At 43.4% G+C, this 21,177-nt stretch overlaps 1 protein-coding gene and 1 pseudogene across 1 annotated transcript; one reads left to right on the forward strand and one right to left on the reverse strand.

The window, feature by feature from the left end:
* Window positions 1-21,177, reverse strand: part of LOC129399564 (uncharacterized) — a 742,397-nt pseudogene that overhangs the window by 567,318 nt on the left and 153,902 nt on the right.
* UNC50 (unc-50 inner nuclear membrane RNA binding protein) lies at window positions 10,324-18,550 on the forward strand. The gene is made up of 5 exons (XM_004615802.2): window positions 10,324-11,017; window positions 11,582-11,702; window positions 16,257-16,396; window positions 16,482-16,583; window positions 18,154-18,550. The coding sequence occupies exons 1-5, from the start codon at window positions 10,738-10,740 to the stop codon at window positions 18,288-18,290; spliced, it is 780 nt and encodes a 259-aa protein (XP_004615859.1). The 5' UTR covers window positions 10,324-10,737; the 3' UTR covers window positions 18,291-18,550.

Consider the following 21,177-nt stretch of genomic DNA (forward strand, 5'->3'; position numbering starts at 1 on the left):
TTTCCAGGAAATTGAAGAAACAGAAACCCTCCCAAACAGTTTCTATGAGGCTCATATCTCCCTAAACCAAAAGCAAACAAAGACACCACAAAGAAAGAAAACTACAGGCCAATATCCCTGATGAACACAGATTCTCAGCAAAATATTAGCAAATAGAATTCAACGACTCATCAAAAAGATCATACACCACAACCAAGTGGGATTCATCCCGAGGATGCAAGGATGGTTTAACATCTGGAAATCAATCAACATAATACATCATATCAACAAAAGAAAACATAAAAATCATATAATCATATAAATAGATGCAGAGAAAGCATTTGACAAGATCCAGCACCCGTTTATGATGAAAACGCTCGCCAAAATGGGTATAGAAGGGACCTTCCTCAATATAGTCAAAGCCGTTTATCACAAGCCTATGGCAAGCATTGTCCTCAATGGGGAAAAACTAAGAGCCTTCCCTCTGAGAAAAGGGATGAGACAAGGATGCCCACTCTCTCCACTTCTGTTCAATACAGTACTGGAAGTACTTGCAATAGCGATTAGGCAAGAAAAAGATATTAAGGGCATTCAGGTAGGAAAGGAAGAAATCAAGCTCTCACTATTCGCAGATGATATGATACTATACCTAGAGAACCCTAAAACCTTCTACCAAGAAACTCCTAGAAACAATAGACTCATATAGTAAAGTTTCAGGCTATAGAATCAATACCCAAAAGTCCATGGCTTTCCTATATGCAAATAATGAGAGAGAAGAAAGTAACATGAGAAAAGCAATCCCGTTCACAATTGCGCCTCAAAAAATCAAATACCTCGCAATCAGCTTAACAAAGGAGGTAAAGGACTTGTATAATGAAAATTACAAAACGCTACTTCAGGAAATAAAAGAGGACACGAGGAAATGGAAAGACATCCCCTGATCATGGATTGGAAGAATCAATATTGTCAAAATGGCAATTCTCCCCAAAGCATTGTACAAATTCAATGTGATCCCTATAGGGATACCCTTGATATTCTTCAAAGAAATGGAGCAAGCGCTCCTGAAATTTATATGGAACAATAAGCACCCACGAATAGCTAAAGCAATTCTTGGGAAAAAGAAAATGGGAGGAATCAACCTCCCCCACTTCCAACTCTACTACAAAGCGGTAGTCATTAAAACAGCATGGTACTGGAACAAAGGCAGAGCTGCAGACCAATGGAACAGGGTTGAATACTTTGACACAGCCCCAAATATATGATCATCTAATATTTGATAAGGGAGAAAGAAATGTGAAGTGGAGCAAGGAAAGCATGTTTAACAAATTGTGCTGGCAAAACTGGACAGCTACATGCAAAAAAATGGGCTTAGACCTCCACCTATCACCATGTACAAAAGTCAGATCAAAATGGATTAAAGACCTCAACATCAGACCAGAATCCCTAAGGTACATTGAAGACAAGGTCGGCAAAACCCTCCACGACATTGAAGCCAACGGTATCTTCAAAGCAGACACGCCACTGGCCAAGCAAGTGAAAACAGAGATAAATAAATGGGACTATCTCAAACTAAGAAGTTTCTGCACCTCAAAAGAAACAGTGACCAAAATACAAAGACAATCTACAAAATGGGAAAGGATATTTATGCAGTACCCATCCGATAAATGGTTGATATCAAAGATTACAATGCACTGGTTGAACTACACAAGAAGAAAACTGCCAACCCGATCAAAAAATGGGGTGATGAAATGAACAGAAACTTTCCCAAAGAAGAAATCCGAATGGCTCAGAGGCACATGAGAAAATGTTCAACATCACTAATCATCAGGGAGATGCAGATCAAAACAACAATGAGATATCATCTCACACCACAGAAACTGGCCTACAGCCCAAAAAACAAAAGCAACCAGTGTTGGCGTGGATGTGGGGAGAAAGGGACTCTCCTTCACTGCTGGTGGGAATGCGAACTGGTTCAGCCCTTTTGGAAAACAATATGGACGATCCTTATAAAGTTAGAAATTGAGCTCCCATTTAACCCAGCAATACCACTCCTGGGAATATATCCCGGAGAGGCAAAAAGGTATAGTAGAGATGACATCTGCATTCCCATGTTCATTGCCGCACTGTTTACAATAGCCACAATATGGAAAAAACCAGAGTGCCCGAAAACAGATGATTGGCTAAAGAAACTCTGGTATATCTACACAATGGAATACTACGTAGCTGTCAGAAAACATGAAGTCATGAAATTTGCATATAAGTGGATCAACATGGAAAGTATCATGCTGAGTTAAATGAGTCAGAAAGAAAGAGACAGACATAGAAAGATTGCACTCATATGTGGAATATAAAGTAGCTGAGAGGTACAAGCTTATAATGTTGCGATTTCTGGCAGATATTTCTCTGGACTTAGTTACTAAAACAATGAAATACAGAAATCCAAAACTGTGCGGCTGCTAGTGCGGCCTCCTGACCTCATATCTCTTCATTCTCAGCAATGGAAAACAAATTATCAAATGCTTTCTTTTCAGCAGGTCGACTTTAAGGGGGAGAAACTCCAAATCAATAATAGTGAATTTTTTGTTCAAATATTGAATGTAATCAAAGTAAAGTGAAATTTACCAGTTACTAAACATGCGGGGTGGGGGACTGGGAAGGTGGGGTGGGGGAGGTATACCATGATTCTTGGTGGTGGAATATGTGCACTGGTGAAGGGATGAGTGTTTGAGCATTGTATAACTGAGATTTAAACCTGAAAGCTTTGTAACTTTCCACATAGTGATTCAATAAAAGAATAATAATAAAAAAACACTTCAGTGAAAGAAAACTGTTCTATCCCATCTCAAGGTTTCTAAGTCCTGTCCCGGCCTGAGGATTTACTGAGCCATCTGTTGCTCGTTGAACTCTATGGCAATGTTGTTTGTTGGGTTGAGTTGACTCCTATGTTACTTTCCCATCTAATTTGGTGTGCTCCCACTGGAATTTCAGTACTGTGGAATTTGGGGGTGTCCCATGGTCTGGGCAGCTGTGGGAGGTGGGTGTGCCTGCCCGAGTGTCCATGAGGACTAGTGGTTGGAGGCGGGGGCTTCCTGCCTTCACTTTGAGAAGACCCCAGCGTTCTCAGTCTGGGCACCATGGCAGCTAACACTTTTTCGTGTTTGGTGTCTCTGCAGAGATTCTAAATGAAGCAGTGGAGTTAGCCGGTGCAGAGATGGGTGTGGCTGCCGGGGCCTCAGCAGGGTGGGGACTCTACCCTGCCCGTTCCCGAGGCTGCCCCAGAGTTTTCAGCAGGGAGGTCTCTGTGTCCATGAATTTTAGCAGCTGGGCGTGCTAGTCCTTGGAGATTTGGTCGTGATTCAGAAGAGCGGGGCTGGTGAGTCACTCAACATGGCAGCAGCTGTGTCAAGAGATTTTCTTGATAATAATTCTCAAATATTCTTTTTTAGGGCCGGAGAGATAATACAGGGTAGGGCCTTTGCCTCGCATGTGGCTGATGCCTGTTCAGTCCCTGGCAGCACTTCTGGTTCCCTGAGCACCACTAGGAATGATCCCTGAGAACAGAACTCCGGGGCGTAGCCCTGAGCACAGTTAGGCCCCCCACCCTCTGCCAGAGCCCCCCAAATAAAGAATATTCTTTTAAAATATCACTAGAACATTTGTGCCTAAGAATTAGAAAATACAAAATAATTCAAGTGATTTTAAAAAAGAAATTTACTGATTTATTTTGAGTGCCCCCAGTGACTGGTGAGCAGAGGGTGTGTTGGGCCAATCCTAATAGTGTTCAGGACTTACCCCTGACTCTATGCCCAAGGGCTACTCCTGACATGGGAAATTTTTGCATAAAAATTAGAAAAATACAGCTCTCCGCAACTGCACAAGCGTGACTCCAGACCAAGAAAACCTCTTTCGGCATGGGCAACTCCTCGCAGAATGTCTCCAGCCTGAGAACTAAGCCTCGGCCCCTTGCCTGCCCAGGAGGGGAAAGGTATTTCTCTCGCCTCTTTCTCTCCGGGGATGAAGGGCGCGGTGTCCGCCATATTAAGACGACCACAGATTGGGTTTTCAAGCCTGCAATGATCCAATATCTGGAAGAAATCTCCCTGGACTTTGTGTCAAAGTACAGAAATTCAAAACCGCGTGGCCGCTACTGCGGCCTTATTTGTCTTCACAGTAGGTCTGAATCTAGTGGGGTACTCCTAACAACAATAGTGAGGTTTGTGTTGAAATATTGAATGTAACCAAAGTAAGCAGAATGTAAAATGAAACTTATCAGTTACAAGGTAGGGGGTTGGGGGGGGCGGGATGGGAGGTGTACTGTGTGGGTTTTTTTTTTTTGGTGGTGGTATATGGGCACTGGTGAAGGGATTGTTGTTTCAGCATTGTATAACTGAGACCTAAGCCTGAAAGCATTGTAATCTTCCACACGGTGATTTAATAAAATAAAATTTTTATTAAAGAAAAAAAAAGAAATATCCCGAATTTGGTGGTGGGAAGGTATAATGGTGGTGGGGTTGGTGTTTGAATATTAAATGTAATCAAATATTGTGGACTAACTTATAAAATAAAAAAATTTAAAAAAATTAGAAAAATACAGGGGCCAGAGACATAGTACAGCAGGTAGGGGGCTTGCTTGCCCACAGCCAATAGAGGTTCGATTCCCAGAACCCCATAGGTCACCTGAGCCCTGCCAGGTGTGATCCCTGAGAGCAGAGCCAGGGGTAAGCCCTGAGCAGCTGGGTGTGCCCAAAAACAAACAAATATAAATTAGAAAATAAAAATAAATACAAAGAAAAAATGTGAACTATTACCATCCAGAATCAATTAATATGAAATAACTTACTTTCGATTTTGAATCAATAGTAGATTCAAATAACTTTTTTTTAAAAGTGTAGAATCAAAAAGTCTCCTTCTTGTGTTTTCCACTCCAGGCTTCCTTTTGACATTCCTGTTCTTTGATATTACATACATGTACATGCAAAATAAATACAGATTTTTTTTCCCCTTTAGCCCAAAATGTAGTGTTGCTTTGATCTGGAGCATGCACATTGTTCTGAAACCCCCACCCAAAAGTCTGTTTGGTGCTGGGTGTGACGAGGACCCCAGACCAGGAGCCCCTGCTGTTACCTAGGAAACCAAGAGCTGCAGGATGCAGAAATGGCCAAATCACCTGCAGCATCCTGCTAGCCACTGGACAGACTCCAGCAGACCGGCGCTCGACGTGATGACGACGTGGTGTGCAGACTGCTCTGGCCTGCATAAGGGAAGAAGCGGAAACTCAAATCAGTGACTTCAAGAAAAACGTAGAGACTTTCATGCAAAAAAGAAGAGAAAAAAATGAAATGAAAACGTAGACCCCAAAAGAGATTTATGGAACAGCAAAAAAACAACATCTGCATCAGACCCTTTAAACTATCAAAAGACTCGAAATATAGATTCCTGTAGCTATTATTTATTTGCATGCTTTTTCCTTCTAAATCCAGAGAGGAAACAAATCCAGAATTTTCCTTTTAATTGAAAGCAAACTGGTTCCTTGGCCCCCCAGGGCCTGTTCTAAAGACACGGTCCTGTGTCGCCTCCTTGAGGGAAGTCTTTGAACAGCGCCTTTACTGGCTGTCAACTTCTACACAAGGAAATAAAAGCAGAACCAAAAAGCAAATTCCATAGTGCACTTTGTAGCAGCCTAAGAAGGTCGTTTTTACTTTATTTGCTTCCCGAGCAGTGCTCAGGAGGCTTAGGGGCCCCTCCCAGACACTCTCAGTCAACTGGGCCAGTCAAGTGGGCCGCACAGCCAAAGCAGGTACCCTCCTTGGCACATCTCTCCAGTCCCCCAACATCTATTTTAAGAGATCTATGAACTAGATAACAGATAGTAAAACCACAAATCCTACGAAATATCCTTATTTTCAAACAAAAACTGGGGTCCTCATCGGGGTCTAAAAAATAGAATATTTTTAAAGATGAAATCAACAAAATCTAAAATTCACTATTATAAAGTACATAGTTCTGTTGTATAAGTATATTCACATGGCTAGCTTAGTCTCTCTTGGGAGCAAGAGCCCAAGAAAATTGGCTGAGAGCCCTCCATTGGTCTTGAGTCCACCTTGTTTTCACCTCTCTTTGAAGGATTTCATTAAGTGCTGCAAATCATATACTCCCGAGATACATACTGATAGTAATGAACATTTCTTTCTTCTTCCTTCTTCTTCTTCCCCCCTTTCTCTCTCTTCCTTTTCCCCTGCTTCTCTCTCTCTCTCTCTCTCTCTCTCTCTCTCTCTCTCTCTCTCTCTCTCTCTCTCTCTCTCTCTCTCTCTCTCCTTAGTTTGCCTGGGGCCTATCCATGCTGGGTTTGTGGGTTGCTAACTTGTGTGTTTGGGAAACCATATGGTACAGGGGTCCAACCTGGGCCCCCAGCACGTGAAGCACGACTCCAGTGAGTTTAGCTCTCTCTCCAGGCCCACCTAGAGCATTTTATTCTTTTCTCCCCAGCCATAACATTTGAGTGGTGGAAAAGATAACCTGAAGATTGTCAGGTCTAACCCTTCATTTAATATCTAAGTCAAGCAGTACCAGAGAAGATTGCCTGTCTCAGAGTCACAAGTGTGGCCAGGCTACCCCAGTTCGAGTGTGTCTGTCTCCCCATCTTAGTGCTGCATCTCTGTCCCACTTGTTCACATTTCTCCAGTGGAATCAACAACCTTATCAGTGTGGAAGATTCAGCATCAACATTTACTAACTGCAAAGTTCCCAAGTAAGTTTTTAGTTTTCTTTTTATCAAAGAGGGAAATTATTTTTAGATATCTAGGGTTTCAGGCAGGGTTCAAGATTTTTTGAAAATTAATGTTTGCTTCAATTTTCCTCACTCCAGGGTCCACATACTTAAATCTGAGCCTTTGTTTTGTTATATACCTGATAACATACAAATATGCCTTTTTTTGTGCTATATTGAAAAGGTTTTGGATTGTATAATGGTATTTAATTATGTCAATATTACTTAGCTCTAGGACTGGAGCGATAGCACAGCGGGAAGTGCGTTTGCCTTGCACGTGGCCGACCTGGGTTAGATTCCTCCATCCCTCTCTGAGAGCCCGGCAAGCTACCAAGAGTATCCCGTCCACACAGCAGAGTCAGGCAAGATACCCGTGGTGCATTCACTATGCCAAAAACAGTAACAAGTCTCACAATGGAGACGTTACTGGTGTCCACTCGAGCAAACTGATGAACAACGGGGCTACAGTGCTTATTCCTCCCACACACCTTTGGGCTGGAGCAATAGCACAGTGGTAGGGTGTTTGACTTTCACATGCCGACATGGGTTCGATTCCTCCGACCCTCTTGGAGAGCCCAGCAACCTACGGAGAGTATTTCGCCCACATGGTAGAGCCTGGCAAGCTACCCATGGTGTATTTGATATGCCAAACACAGTAACAACAAATCTCACAATGGAGACATTCCTGGTGCCCGCTCGAGCAAATCAATGAGCAACGGGATGACAGTGACAGTGACAATGGTTTTGCATTTAAACAATGTTGATATGGAGAAATTAATTTCATGAAGTGTCAGATTCAGTAAAGAAATTAATTCCAAGAAGCGTCAGGTTCAATATAATCTAGAATTTTGTCAGAAAACTTTGATCCAGAGAATAGACAGCAATCTCTCGGCCAGCAATGTGGCTAGTAATAGAATGTTGGTGATTCAGATGCTCACATGGCCAGGTGCTTGATTTAATATCGCATTTAAATTCTTTGGGTAAATTTATGGGAGGAAACTTTAAGCACTGATGATTAACAATAATATTATGAGTGTTAACTATGTTCTAAGTACACTAAACATTTTAACATACATTCTTGCGTTTTGTGAAGCCTCACGATGTATTTAAGAAAAGAGTATCACTGTTATCTCCATAATTTGTCCCCGGTGGCATAGACACACCATGGTCTAGCCTTGAATGTAGGCATCTGAGCCCAGAACGTAAATTCCTCACTAGAGGAAGTAATATGTCAAAATTTTACTTAATTCATCTTAATGAATCTAATTAAAAGTACCGTGCAGAGGGTAATCTCTCCAGCTTGTATGGTCTGTATATTCTTTTTATATTTTTACTAAATCAAAAGAAACTCATGTATCAGAGATGTTTACCATTTGTCATATTAATTACACTTTCATCCAGTTAATAATTTCCCCTTCACTTGAATGATAGCCTCTGTAGCTATAATGATAATTTTTTAGTAATTGAATCTATCAGCTCTTGCCTATATTTCTAGCATGGATTTTTGCATCCTGGTTAGGAACACTTCTCCAGATTGTTGGTGAATTAACCATTGTTTTCATTTAGAGCTGGTGGCTTTATTTTCATATTTGTATTTCTTTCTAATATATTTTATTTTTGTAACTTTTATTCAAACACTATGATTTACCAAGTTGTTCATAATACAACTGCTTTGTCATTAAATGCTCCAGCACCAATCCCACCATTAATGTGCTCTTCCCTCCACCGATGTCCCACCCAGCACCTCAGCCTGCCCCCCAGATTTACTTCATTATAACTAAATTATTATCTGGAGCAGAAAATGTAATCACCAGAGCTAATGCTTGGATTAAGTAATATGAAATGGTGTTGAAACTGTACACGTATGTACATTGCTATTTGGTCTTAGGCAAACTAGATTTTATAAAAAGCCATAGTTATATTTGAAATACAGATGCTTTTGTGGTATGTGGGAATTGTTTTTTTAACTATACATATATCTTATTTTAATGAATCGTCATGAGATACATTTACAGACTTACAGACTTTCAAGATTGAGTTTCAGTCAATGTTCAAGCACCCATCCCTCCACCAGTGCCCATTCTCCACTACTAATGTTCTCAGTATCCTTCCCCCTACCCCCACTCCTCCCCACCTCCTGCCTCTGTGGCAGGCACAATCCCTCTTGTGTCACCATCATTGAATAGCGAATATAGAAAAACTCTATATCCAAATTTTTAAAAGTCATGGGAACTTTTTGATTAAATCTCAGATTTGTAGCATCTCTATAGCTCAGTAAGTAGAACCTCTACTCTTTGTCTAGAGTATTTAAAAAGTGCTAAGAGCTAGTTCAACAGGCTGGACAGCACACATTATAAGCAGGAAACTGGGTTCAATTCCCAGCATTGCCTATCTCCTGCACTGCTGGGTATCAACAAAAATATTTTAAAAGAGATAAGGAAAATACTTCAAAAGTTCTTGTCTCCATAAATGATAATTGCATTAGGGCTTTATTGTGTTAATATTTTGTTATTTGTATAATTTACTTTAATATTCTGATAAAACATTAAGCACAGCACAAGTTCTAGATAATAGATAAAACCATACTTAAAAATAAATCTATGTATAAAAATTCATTCTTTAATTTTTTAAAGAAAGCATGGAACTAGTGGCAGTCTTTGGTACTTCAGTGATGTCGAGGTGTAGAAACTTTTTAATACTAAAAGCTTTAACATTGACTGTATTTAACTAGGTTGCCTCAACTACAATAAAATTAAAATTTAATTTGCAATAGAGATGGGTGCTGGATCACTGTGACTAAAACCCAATAATGAACAGCTTTATAATGGTCTACCTCAAGGATATTCACTTTAGACTTTTTTTTTTAAAGTAATGTGGAGTTCATGCCAATTCAATCATTTTAATCAATGGCTGAATAATTAGCAGTACTCCTGCATTTAGCACTACCATCCCGTTGATCCTCAATTTCCTCCGGCATGCCCAGTAACGTCTCCATTCGTCCCAGCCTGAGAGTGTAGCAGCCTCTCCTTACTCATCCTTCGCAATGGGGCTGCATTAAAGGCTCTTTCAGGATCAGGAGAATGAGATCCATTATTGTTATGTATTTGGCATATTAATATGCCATTGGGAGCTTGCCAGGCTGTCCTGTGAGGGAATTATAAACATGTAATTAAAATCTTAGGTCACGATGACACTGAATGATAAAATCTGCATTTAAAAAAATAGAAATATAAATTTTAAAGATAAACAAATCTTAAAGCAGTTTCACACGTCCACCACATACTTTATTTGGTACTATATGTATCCGAATAAAACTGTGCTTCCAGAAAAAATAAGACATTCCCAGCAGAGAAAAAAATGTACTTTTGCTCTAAAGTTTCACAAATCCCTAATCCCTGACTCGGGCACCCAAGGGTCCAGCCTCAGTCAGCGGCGACTCGCAGGCAACCCGTAGCGGCGGCCGGAAGCACCTGCGCCGCTCCGGGGGCCGCCGCGACCCGGAACCGCATCCTCTTGGCGGCGCGCGCCAGTCGGGCCGCCGCGGGCAGCAACTTCCGGCGCCCCCGAGAGCGGCGGAAGCGGGCGCAGTTGCTACGTCACTTCTGGGGCGCCGGCTCCGTGGCCGGAAGGGAAGCGGGCCCCGGCGGCTGCTGGGCCCGGCTGCTGTGTGGCCCCGGCGTGAGGCGCCAGACCCTCCCGTAGCCGCCGCGGGCTTCCGGAGAGAGCCCCGAGCGCGCGTTCCCGCGGGACCCGACTCGCCGCCGGGGCTGAACCTCGCTCCGCTCTTCTGGCGTTTGTGACGTTCGTGAGTGAGCCGAGTCGCCTCAGCCTCTCGCCTCTTCGCCCCGGGGACCCCGACGCAGCCCGGCCGGCCGTGTCTCCGCCGCGGCGCCTCAGCGTCTGGCCTTTCCGTCCCGGGGGCCGCGAGGGCGGCGCCTCAGCCCGGCCCGTATCTCCGCCGCGGCGCCGCAGCCTCCCGCCCCCTCCGGAGGATGCTGCCCAGCACGGCCGTGGGCTCGCCGGCGCAGGGCAACGGGGCGCTGAGCTCCCGGGACGCGGCCCGCCACACTGCGGGCGCCAAGCGCTCCAAGTACCTGCGGCGGCTCTTCCGCCTGCGGCAGATGGACTTCGAGTTCGCCGCCTGGCAGATGCTTTACCTGTTCACGTCCCCGCAGCGCGTCTACAGGAATTTCCACTACCGGAAGCAGACGAAGGACCAGTGGGCCCGGGACGACCCCGCCTTCCTGGTCCTGCTCAGCGTCTGGCTGTGCGGTGAGTGCCGGCGCTTGGACGCCGCCTTTCCCCTACCCACGTCTCCCAAATCTCACAAGGAAGAGGGGATTCTGCTCAGGGTGATTTGTTCCTGCGGGTTTGTGAAAGGTAGAGGTCGTTGATCACGGTTTTCAGTGGTGACAAAGTGACAGCTGACCGGAACCCTCCCGGGAAAGGAGGATCCAGCAGGAGTCGCCCCTCCAGATGGAGCAGATCCAGCAGCAGATCCGTAGTGAGCGTGACTGAGAAATTGCGCTAAGCGTCCGGTAGCTGAAGGGAAGGGCTGACCCGCCCTGTGGTGTTGAAGGCTCCTGGAGTGGGCCGTTGCTGTTCTGAGTGCAGGGCCCTCTGGTGAGCCAGGGACAGACGCGCGCCTGGTGAGCGCGTAGTGTTCTCCACTCTGAGGCGGTGTGCCTCTTCATCATCACGCTTAGTACATCTTTGGGGGTTTGCTTTTGTCTTTGTCTTCCTCAGAGGTGAAACATCTAGAGAAAAGGGATTGTACCACATACCTCTAGACCCTAGCAAGGTGTGTGAATGAATCTTGTGAATTTTCCCTTTCAGTGTCCACTATAGGATTTGGCTTTGTGCTCGACATGGGATTTTTTGAAACGATAAAGCTGCTCCTTTGGGTTGTGTTCATAGATTGTATAGGCGTTGGTCTTCTCATATCAACTTTAATGTGGTGAGTATCATTGCTTCGGTTTTTCAGATATTGCAGTAGAACCTGTGTATGCTTATTTAGAGGCATAATAGCTGCTGGAAATTGAAATATAATAAAATACGATTTTTGACCTCCAGGATTTTAATTTGTACTCCTGTATTAGTACTGATAACAGAACACACTCGTATTTACTCATCAAAGTACACCCAGTAATTGAATTAAAATAATGGGTATATCATACTGAAAAATTACTGATTTAGAAAAAATATGCAGTTGACCAGTGACAATATTCTTTTGTATTTATTTTTTGGTTTTTTTTTTTTCTTGAAGTCCTGGAGGTCACACCCTATAATACTTAGGGGTTCCTCCTGATTCTGCACTCAGGAAACACTCCTGGTGGTGTTTGGGGACTATATAGGATGCTGGGGATTGAACCCAGGTCAGCTGGGTGCGAAACAAATGCCCTACTTGCTGTACTATTGCTCTGGCCCCTCTGTTGTATTTGTTGGTGGGTCACTTTCAAGGTGTCTTGTTTCAGGGATTCTCTTTGGCATTACATGAAGTACTCTTTTTTTTTTTTTTTTTACATGAAGTACTCTTAAACAGGAATTTATTGTTAAACTTTTCATGCCTACTGAGACATATACACAAGAACATGCATACAAGTACTGAAATAATTCTCATTCTGCCTAGACTCAAACAAATCTAGTGGACTGGGACTAAGTATAAATCTGAGTGTGTTTGATTTTTCAGTTTTTCTACAGATAAAAGTGCTCCTGTGTAGTTGGCAAGGTAGATAAAGAGAATGGATGTGGCATGCGATCCTTAGAGAAGAAAGGTGGTAAAGTATGTGATGGTGATCCTGCAGAACATTTTAGTCATAGAGCCTTGGGGTTCTATGTCAGTTCAGTCATTTATTGGGTAATCGTCCTAGTCTACTCTTGTCAAATGAGTTACTGCTGTGTAGTTTTTTGGAGAAGAATGTCCTATGGAAAGCACCTTGTATATTCACTGTATCACTGTCATCCCCGTTGTTCATTGATTTGATTTGCTCAAGCGGGCGCCAGTAACATCTCCATTCATCCTAGCCCTGAGATTTTAGCAGCCTCTCTTTACTCGTATACCTTGTATATTACAGGTGCTCGATATTGGCAGCTATTACTATTTCAAACAAAATTCTGAAATTGTAACCTCTGATAACATCAACATTTAATTTTACCATTGTTATCTTTTACTAATTTAGTTCAGTTTTGCATGAATTCAAGCAGTCAGTTAATGCTTTGCATCATTAACTAGAATTAAAAAGACCAAGCTAAAATTTGATACTGCTAACTAAGCCATATATCTTTTACCAAAATACCCATTGAAAGTGTATGTGAAAAAATAGTATGTAAGATTTTCAAAACACTAGTGTGTTATGTGCAGTCTGCTGTGCAGACTCCATAGGATCATAAAAATCATGACAGCATGGAGTTCAGTTCCGATAGGAGAGTTTATATCATATTAGGTTAAAGACTCATGGGCTAGGGAGGTAGCTCAGAGGACCAGAGTGCCTGCCCCAGACAAACCTGGAGTAGCCTGGGGGCACCAGTGGGCTGGAGTGATAGAACAGTGGGTAGGGCTCTTGCCTGGTATACAGTCAGTCTGGTTCAGTTCCCAGTATCCTATGGGTTCCCCTGAAGTGAAGAGCCAGGAATGAGCCAAGAGTAAGTCCTGAGCACTCCCAGGCATGGCCCTCAATTTTTTTTTTTTTTTTTTTTTAAGAAAAATACTCCATGTATTTGGTTGCATTATGAATTGTGTGAGGAACTATAAACAGATAAAGCATAAGTAACTGCGAACCTCCCTAAGGCACTACAGACACCAGCCTCTGGCATCTATAGCAACCATGTTCCTCTTCTCTGTCCTTTAGTGATAGCCATCCTAACCAGTCAGAGGTGATAACTCAGCAGGGAAGGAGTGCAGTACTGGTGGAGGGTGTGCCTTGCATGTACAAAGCATACTCTCCATTAAGCCTCTTCCTCACGTCTCCTGGTTTTGATGTGCATTTCTCTGAATACTAGTGATACTGGGGTATCTTGTTATGTGCTTGTTGTACCTGTTGACCTTTAGCATATCTTTTTGTATGTTTTTGTTTGGGTGCCACACACAGCAGTGCTCAGGGTTTATTCCTGGCTCTCTGCTCAAGGATTATTCCTGGTGGGCTTGGGGAACCATATGGGATGCTAGGGATTAAACAGATCGGCTGTGTCCAAGGTAAATACCCTACCCTTTGTACTAGCACTCCAGCCCCCACATTTTATATTTATTTCCTAATTCTGTCATGGAAAGTTACATTAGCGTTTCTCTATTTCTCTCTAGAATGTTCAATTTGTTGGTTCAGAGAAACTTCTACGATTCTTTTCATTTGTTATATCAATTGCAATAGCTTTTTTTTTTTTTAGTAAAAGATTCTTTTGTCTAACTTAGGGTTTGTCAATCTTTTTATTTATGTATGTATTATTTTTTTTGCTTTTTGGGTCACACCTGGCACTGCACAGGAGTTACTCCTGGCTGATGCACTCAGTAATTACTCCTGGTGGTACTCAGGGGACCATATGGGATGCTGGGAATCAAACCCAGGTCGGCTGCGTGCAAGGCAAACACCCTACCCGCTGTGCTATTGCTTCAGCCCCAGGGTTTGTCAATCTTGTCTAACTTTCAAAGAACTTACTCTTAAGTTTTATTAGTCTTTCCTGTTGTTCTGTTCTCTGTTATACTCTAATATTTATCTTTTCATTTCTTCTAATTTTGGACTCAGTTTGATTCATTTTCTGTTTTTGGAGGGGGATGGGTAATGGGGCACACCCACTGTGCTCAGGGCTTAATTCTGATTCTGTGCTCAGGGGTCATATGGGATACCAGGAATGAAACCTGGTTGCTGTGGGCAAGGCAAGCAACCCCTGTACTATCTCTCTGGCCCCTGCACATGAATTTTTCTTAACTTTTTTTCTGCCTTTCTTATCGATCACTAAACTTCCTTCACAGGATTATTCTGAACCCTTTGACAGTTAATGAGTTATTAGATTTTTTCCCTAGGCCATACCTGGCAGTGCCCGGGAACAACTTCCTACTAATGGCTTGGGGGACCATGAGGCACCAGGGATTGATCCTAGGCTTCCAGAGACAGCACGTACGCCAGACTGGAACCATTTCCTAGGGTCACATCTCAGTTTCTGTAGGGTCAGTGTTTAGAATTGTGTTAGTCTGTTTTGGTGGTGTTATATGTACCTGATTTTTCTGTGATTCTTGATCCTATATTATCTGTACATTTGAGTAATGACACCCTCTTTCTGGCTTGACAGGGTACATTTTTGTTAGCTTTTTTCTTTTTTTTTTTTTTGGGTCACACCCGGTGATGTATAGCGGTTACTTCTGGCTCTGCACTCAGGAATTACTTCTGGCAGTGCTCGGGGAACCATATGAGATGCTGGGAATTGAACCCGGCTTGGCCGTGTGCAAGGCAAATGCCCTACCTGCTGTGCTCCAGCACCCTCCTCCCGCCCCCCCCTTTTTTTTTTTAAGCAAGGGCATTTCACCAATCTGTTCCATTTAGGACTGGCTGGTATACATCCAGTATCTGGGACTGGCTTGTGTACATCTGGTGTCAGGGACTTGCTTGGGTATGCCCAGTGTCCGGGACTGGCTCATGTATGCGTGTTTGCGACTGGCTTGTGTTCAGGACTGTCTGTGGGCAGGTGTCACAATCATCTGTACTCTGCAGACTTCCTGCATGGCCAGGACTGGGGTTCATATTCAGCATGAGAGAAGGCTCTAAGTTAGTTGTGAGTCATTGAGTTTGTTCTGGAATCATGAGCAGCCCTGCAGGTCAGTGGGCTAGAGTCTGGCCTCCTTTCTGGGCAGAGGCAGTTCTGGGTCTAAGGTGAGGTGCTTGAGCAGGATATGGGATATAGTGTCAGGTCCCTGGTGGAGTGTGTGCCTACAGGGGCCATACAGAGAGCCCAGCTGCTGGGGGCATGGCTGCTCGGGTACTACAGGTATAAACTACTATCTGCCAAGCTCCTGTTCCCTTCTTTGCTGGCTCAGATCCCCCCAGAATCCCCATGGACAGGATCAGAATCAGGGCTTACCCGCAGTGCCCAGTGCTCAGCAGAGGCTCCCTCACTGCTCTCCACCCCAGCCCTGGGCTGCTTCTGCACTGCTGAGACCTCTCCACAGACACTTAGGTCCACGTGACAGCACTTCCTTCTCATAACTTCTCACAGCAGCCTGGCCTCCCAGCCAACCGAGGCTGGAGCATACTCTTCTGTCTTGTTCTGGGGTGGCTCCTGTTGGGACAGGAGTAAAGACAGGTATCTGTCATGTTGGTGTTCCTCCACAACTCTCCACATTTAATGTGCTTTCCCCTGTGTCCTCTGTCCCTCTGTCGTCTATATACTGATTGACGTAGTTAAGTTGCTGTCGGTTCTTTCCTCACTAGGGTAAGGCAGAGATTTTTTTGCTTGGTATAGAGATGGTAGAAAATAGGAGGTCCATTTTATTTTATTTTAAAATAACTGTGGACTTTGCCTTTAGGTTTGTCTCTAATAAATATTTAGTGAAGCGGCAGAGCAGAGAGTGTGATGTGGAATGGGGCTACGCCTTCGATGTGCATCTGAATGCTTTTTATCCCCTTCTTGTCATTCTGCACTTCATCCAGCTTTTTTTTATCAATCGTAAGTAACTGTTATTTCTCAAAATATTATCAAGATTTTTTTTGTATGCCCCAAAGGAGATTGATTGTATGTATCTCTCTGGCAGATGTTATCCTAACAGACACATTTATTGGATATTTAGTTGGAAATACCTTATGGCTGGTTGCAGTTGGCTATTATATCTATGTAACTTTCCTAGGATACAGTGGTAAGTAAAAATTTTTTTGGAGAGGGGAGGGGGAAAACCCAACAGTTTTTCTTTGGTTGACTGGAAAATTAACAGAGAGATGAAAAGTTGTTTCAGCAATTGAAACTTTAAAAATTCTTCAAGAGCATTTACAGATACTTATATATGAATTACACTTACTATACTTATACTTACATATGAATTATATATGAATTATGCTTAGCAGCTATGTTATGTAGGTGTTTCATTTTTCAGATGAGAGATTCACTTGCCTGTAACAAGGAAGCAGAATTGATGGCATATGACAGATTTTATAATCTAAGATTTCATGTTAGACTATACTGTTTCCCAGTTAGAGGAAGGGAGTTTACTCTTTCAGGCTTGCCAGTTCTGGTTTTGTCTCTAATAGGTTAGAGTAAGGAAGGCTTGAGTCCAGTGTAATGGACACATGAATATATAAATGTTCATGTGTTCAGATCTTTGCCACCTTCTCTTTTTTCATTGTTTTTTGTTTCTGTTTTGGGCCCACACTCAGCTGGCCTCAGGGCTTACTCCTGGTTGTGCTCAGGGATCACTCGGCTGGGTACAGGGACCACTTTTGGAACTGGGGATCGGACTCAAATCGGCCACATGCAGGCAAGCATTGCAACTGCTGTACCAGCTCTGCAGCACTGCTTTTTCTTTTTTTATGACCAGAGATCAGGCCCAGCCTTTATCCATCTCTGAACGTGTTTGCAAGTTAATTTATTTGTAAACATTATTGCCAAGTCCTGCTAGCAGTTCATTCTTAATATGAATGAGAAGCATTTACTTCATTCTTTTATGTATGAAGGAGTCATTTCCGGTAAATAAAGATAAATTAAATATAGAGATACCACGATTTGTTAGCATTATGGTTAGCCCTTTACTCTCCTGTGATGTGAACCTGCCCCTTCAAGAGGAACTGGTCAGCTCTGCTAAGATTGTAATTTTGCTTTGGGGCAATCCTTATTTTTTTTACTAGTTTAGGGAAATGTGTGATGTGCTACACTCAGGTTTCTCATATCTCTTGATTAGAACTCTGCAACTTTGTGGTTTTTAGGAGTAAAACTGTTATTTTGGTAATGTTCTCCAATTTAGAATAGTTTGAGTGCAGCTACATTTCATCTGGGTGTCCTGTAAGAGAAATACCTAAGTTGAGTCATGTGGGGACAGACCTTACACTGAGGGTTTTTAGCTCTTTGATCAAAGAGATTTGGGCATTAGTTGAGCTCTAACTTTCCCAGGGTGGGAAGTACAATGCTTCCAGTGTCGAGAAATCTCAGCCAGCTGAATCCTTAGAGATTTTGAAGCAGTCATGGGTGCTCTTGTTAATGTTCCTGATGTTCCTCTCTCACTCTAAACCTTGCAGTTCAGATTTGCTGAAATAATCCCCTTCTGGTTTTCTCAGCTATGAATAAGAAAGAGCTAATGGTAGAGGAGAGATAGCAATGTAATTCCATCTCCAGCACCCTAGTGCTGATTCCATGTGCATTCTCTTAGGCATCCCATGTTATAATTGGAGCAGCCTGTTTACTAGTCATTTTTAAAAATGAGTTTCTTTCTTTTCCAGCATTGCCATTTTTGAAAAAGACAGTCACTCTTCTCTATCCATTTGCACCTCTCATTCTGCTCTATGGACTGTCATTAGCACTAGGCTGGAACTTTACCCACATGCTGTGCTCCTTCTACAAGTACAGAGTGAAGTGAAAAAAGCAAGATGATCTGAACTCTATCAACAGTATTGGTGAAATGATGATTTCTTATAAAACTTGTAAATCATTGTAGATATCTTAAAATTAAAATGGTTGCAGATTTGTGTAAGTATATGTTAAGACTATTGTCCAGTACATTCCTTAAAACTAACTAAAGGTACATCTCCATAATAAATATTTTTTTAAATAAAGCATGCTCTTTCTTCATTCTAAGATGGCTACAATATACAAAATAAACATGGATATGCTTCCTCCCTGTGCAAACCCAGGTTTTTTTGTTTTTGATCCATACTTGGCAATGCTCAGGGCTTACTCTCATCTCTGCTCAGGGACCACTCCTAGTAGGGCTCAGGGGAGTATGTGGGGCCTGGAGATTGAACCCAGGTTGGCCTTGAGCGAAGGAAAATGCTCTGCCCACTGTACTCTCTGGCCCCAGTCTGCACTACTTCTAATGGGCTGTATAAGCCACATGATCCAGACTAAACTTCAGGAGCCTCCATGGATAGAGCTTTAGATGTCAATTTAGAATGATCCTGTATCACCTTTTCTTCAGACATGGCAGAAAAACAGTCACATATGGAACAGTTTTGTGAGAAGAGGATCTGAGCGAGCTAAACAACTCTTCCCCAACAAGGAGCAATGCTCCATGCAAGATGGCATATTTTAAAGGCTGACCCATGAGGCTCTGGGCTCCAGTCAGCCCTGAGTCGGGTGTAAGAAGACATTCCTCCCCTTTGTATACTACCTTGGCGGCCCAAAGTTGGATTACCCAGAAGCCAGGGTAAAGTTTAACAAAATTCTTTAACACCCACACAGAGCCACCCACAAGAATGACAGGGTTTGGCCTAATACATAGAAACAAAGTCCAGCAAAGTGAGTAAAAAGTAGTATGTTCCAAATATGAACAAGATAAAACCTGGGGAAAGACCTTAATGAAATGGAGACAAAGTATTCAGAAGTAGTCATAAAGATGCTCACTGAACTCAACAGGTGAATTCAGAGAGAATTTCACAGTATGTAAAAGAGAATCAAAATGTAGTCACAGAACTGAAGCATATGAAAGCTAGCTTGACGCCAGGTGGATGGCTGACAGGGCTGCAGTGCACTTGGTACCCTGAGCACTGCCATCTGCGCTCCCCAAGCCCAAACAGACCAAGTGCCCTACTGAAGAATACAACAGGGTGGTACAACAGCAGACTTGAAGCAGAGTTTAAAAAATGGGTCTCATTCCACTGCTGCCACCACACAAGCTCATCTACTGTTCCTGCTTCAGAGGCTCCTGATTAAATTTCAAATGAGTCAACTAGCACAGAAACTTCTCGGATACATCAGTCCTGGCTGAGACGTCCTGGGCAACTTCCAGAGTGGAGCAGGCCAAGTCCCCACCCTGCAGAACCCCAGAAGCCACACTCACACAGCAATAGCTGCTGCCATGCCTGCGGCCAGACTCTACCACCTCATTACCGAGCTCCACAGAGATGCCAAATTGCCAAAAATTTCAGGTATACCCAAGGTATTTTTTGGCATAGAATTCTGGGCCTTCTCAGAGTCAGCGTGGGTGACCTCCCCACAAGCCTCTGTTTTTCAGAAGCCTTGGCAGCCACACCAAATAAGCTCACTGCCCAGTTAAATATTTTGGGCTTTCTGGCGCAACTGCATTCATAGCTATGTAATATTTCCAAATTCTACATTACCAACATCCCAGTAGGAGCACACCAGACTTGAGGATGGAATGTAACCAGCTAAGTTTGACTGACAAAAACATTAACACAGAGGACTCCACTACCAACAACAGCTTAGTAAACCCTCAGACAAGGATTTCATGTTCCCACAGTGCGGTATAATTTTCACCAATTTTACTTATGTATTTTTTGATAATTTCACTAGCTATTTAGTGGTATCAACCTATATAAAATAAATTATTTTGGGTCTGCTATGGGGGCAGGCTGTGGCCACAGCCATGCGTGAAGGAACAGGAAGAGGAAGAAAACCAGGTGTGTGGGACCTGGGACTGAGATCTCCAAGCCTGCTCGGCTCAGGACTGGGTCTCTTCCACCCAGATCCCCCTTTTTCCAGTAGCTAGGTGGTCACACCCACAAATGGTCCCCTCCACCATGTAATCCCATCAATGGCCAAGATCCAGAGACCATAAAACAGAGCTCCCGGAAGCGTGTGGCTGCACTATTACTGTCTAGTTCTTCCTCTCAGAGAACCCGGCAAGCTACTGAGAGTATCCTGCCCTCACGGCAGAGCCTGGCAAGCTCCCCGTGGCATATTCAATATGCCAAAAACAGCAACAATGATGGGTTTCATTCCTCTGACCCTGAAAGAGCCTCCAATGCGGCACCGTTGGGAAGGATAAGTAAAGAGAGGCTGCTAAAATCTCAGGGCTAGAATGAATGGAGACGTTACTGGCGCCCGCTTGAGCAAATTGATGAACAATGCGATGACAGTGATACAGTGATGGGGACAGGCTTGAGGAGTGATTGGAAAAATGGGGAAAAAGGTGGAGGGAACTCGGTGGTAGGATTGGTGTTGGGATATTGAATTCCTGTAATAAATGCATCATAAGCAACATTAAAATAAAAGGGGTCTGGGGGCTGGAGAGATAGCACAGCGGGTGGGGCGTTTGCCTTGCACGCGGCCGACCCGGGTTCAAATCCCAGCATCCCATATGGTCCCCTGAGCACGGCCGGGGTGATTCCTGAGTGCAGAGCCAGGGGTATCCCCTGTGCATCGCCAGGTGTGACCCAAAAAGCAAAAATAAAATAAAATAAAATAAAAGGGGTCTGGAGTGATAACAGAGCAGGTAGGGCATTTGCTTTGCACGCAGCCGACCCAGGTTTGATTCCTCTGTCCCTCTCTGAAAGCCTGGCAAGCAG

This window comes from Sorex araneus, chromosome X (genome assembly GCF_027595985.1).
Source record: "Sorex araneus isolate mSorAra2 chromosome X, mSorAra2.pri, whole genome shotgun sequence".
Taxonomy (NCBI): domain Eukaryota; kingdom Metazoa; phylum Chordata; class Mammalia; order Eulipotyphla; family Soricidae; genus Sorex; species Sorex araneus.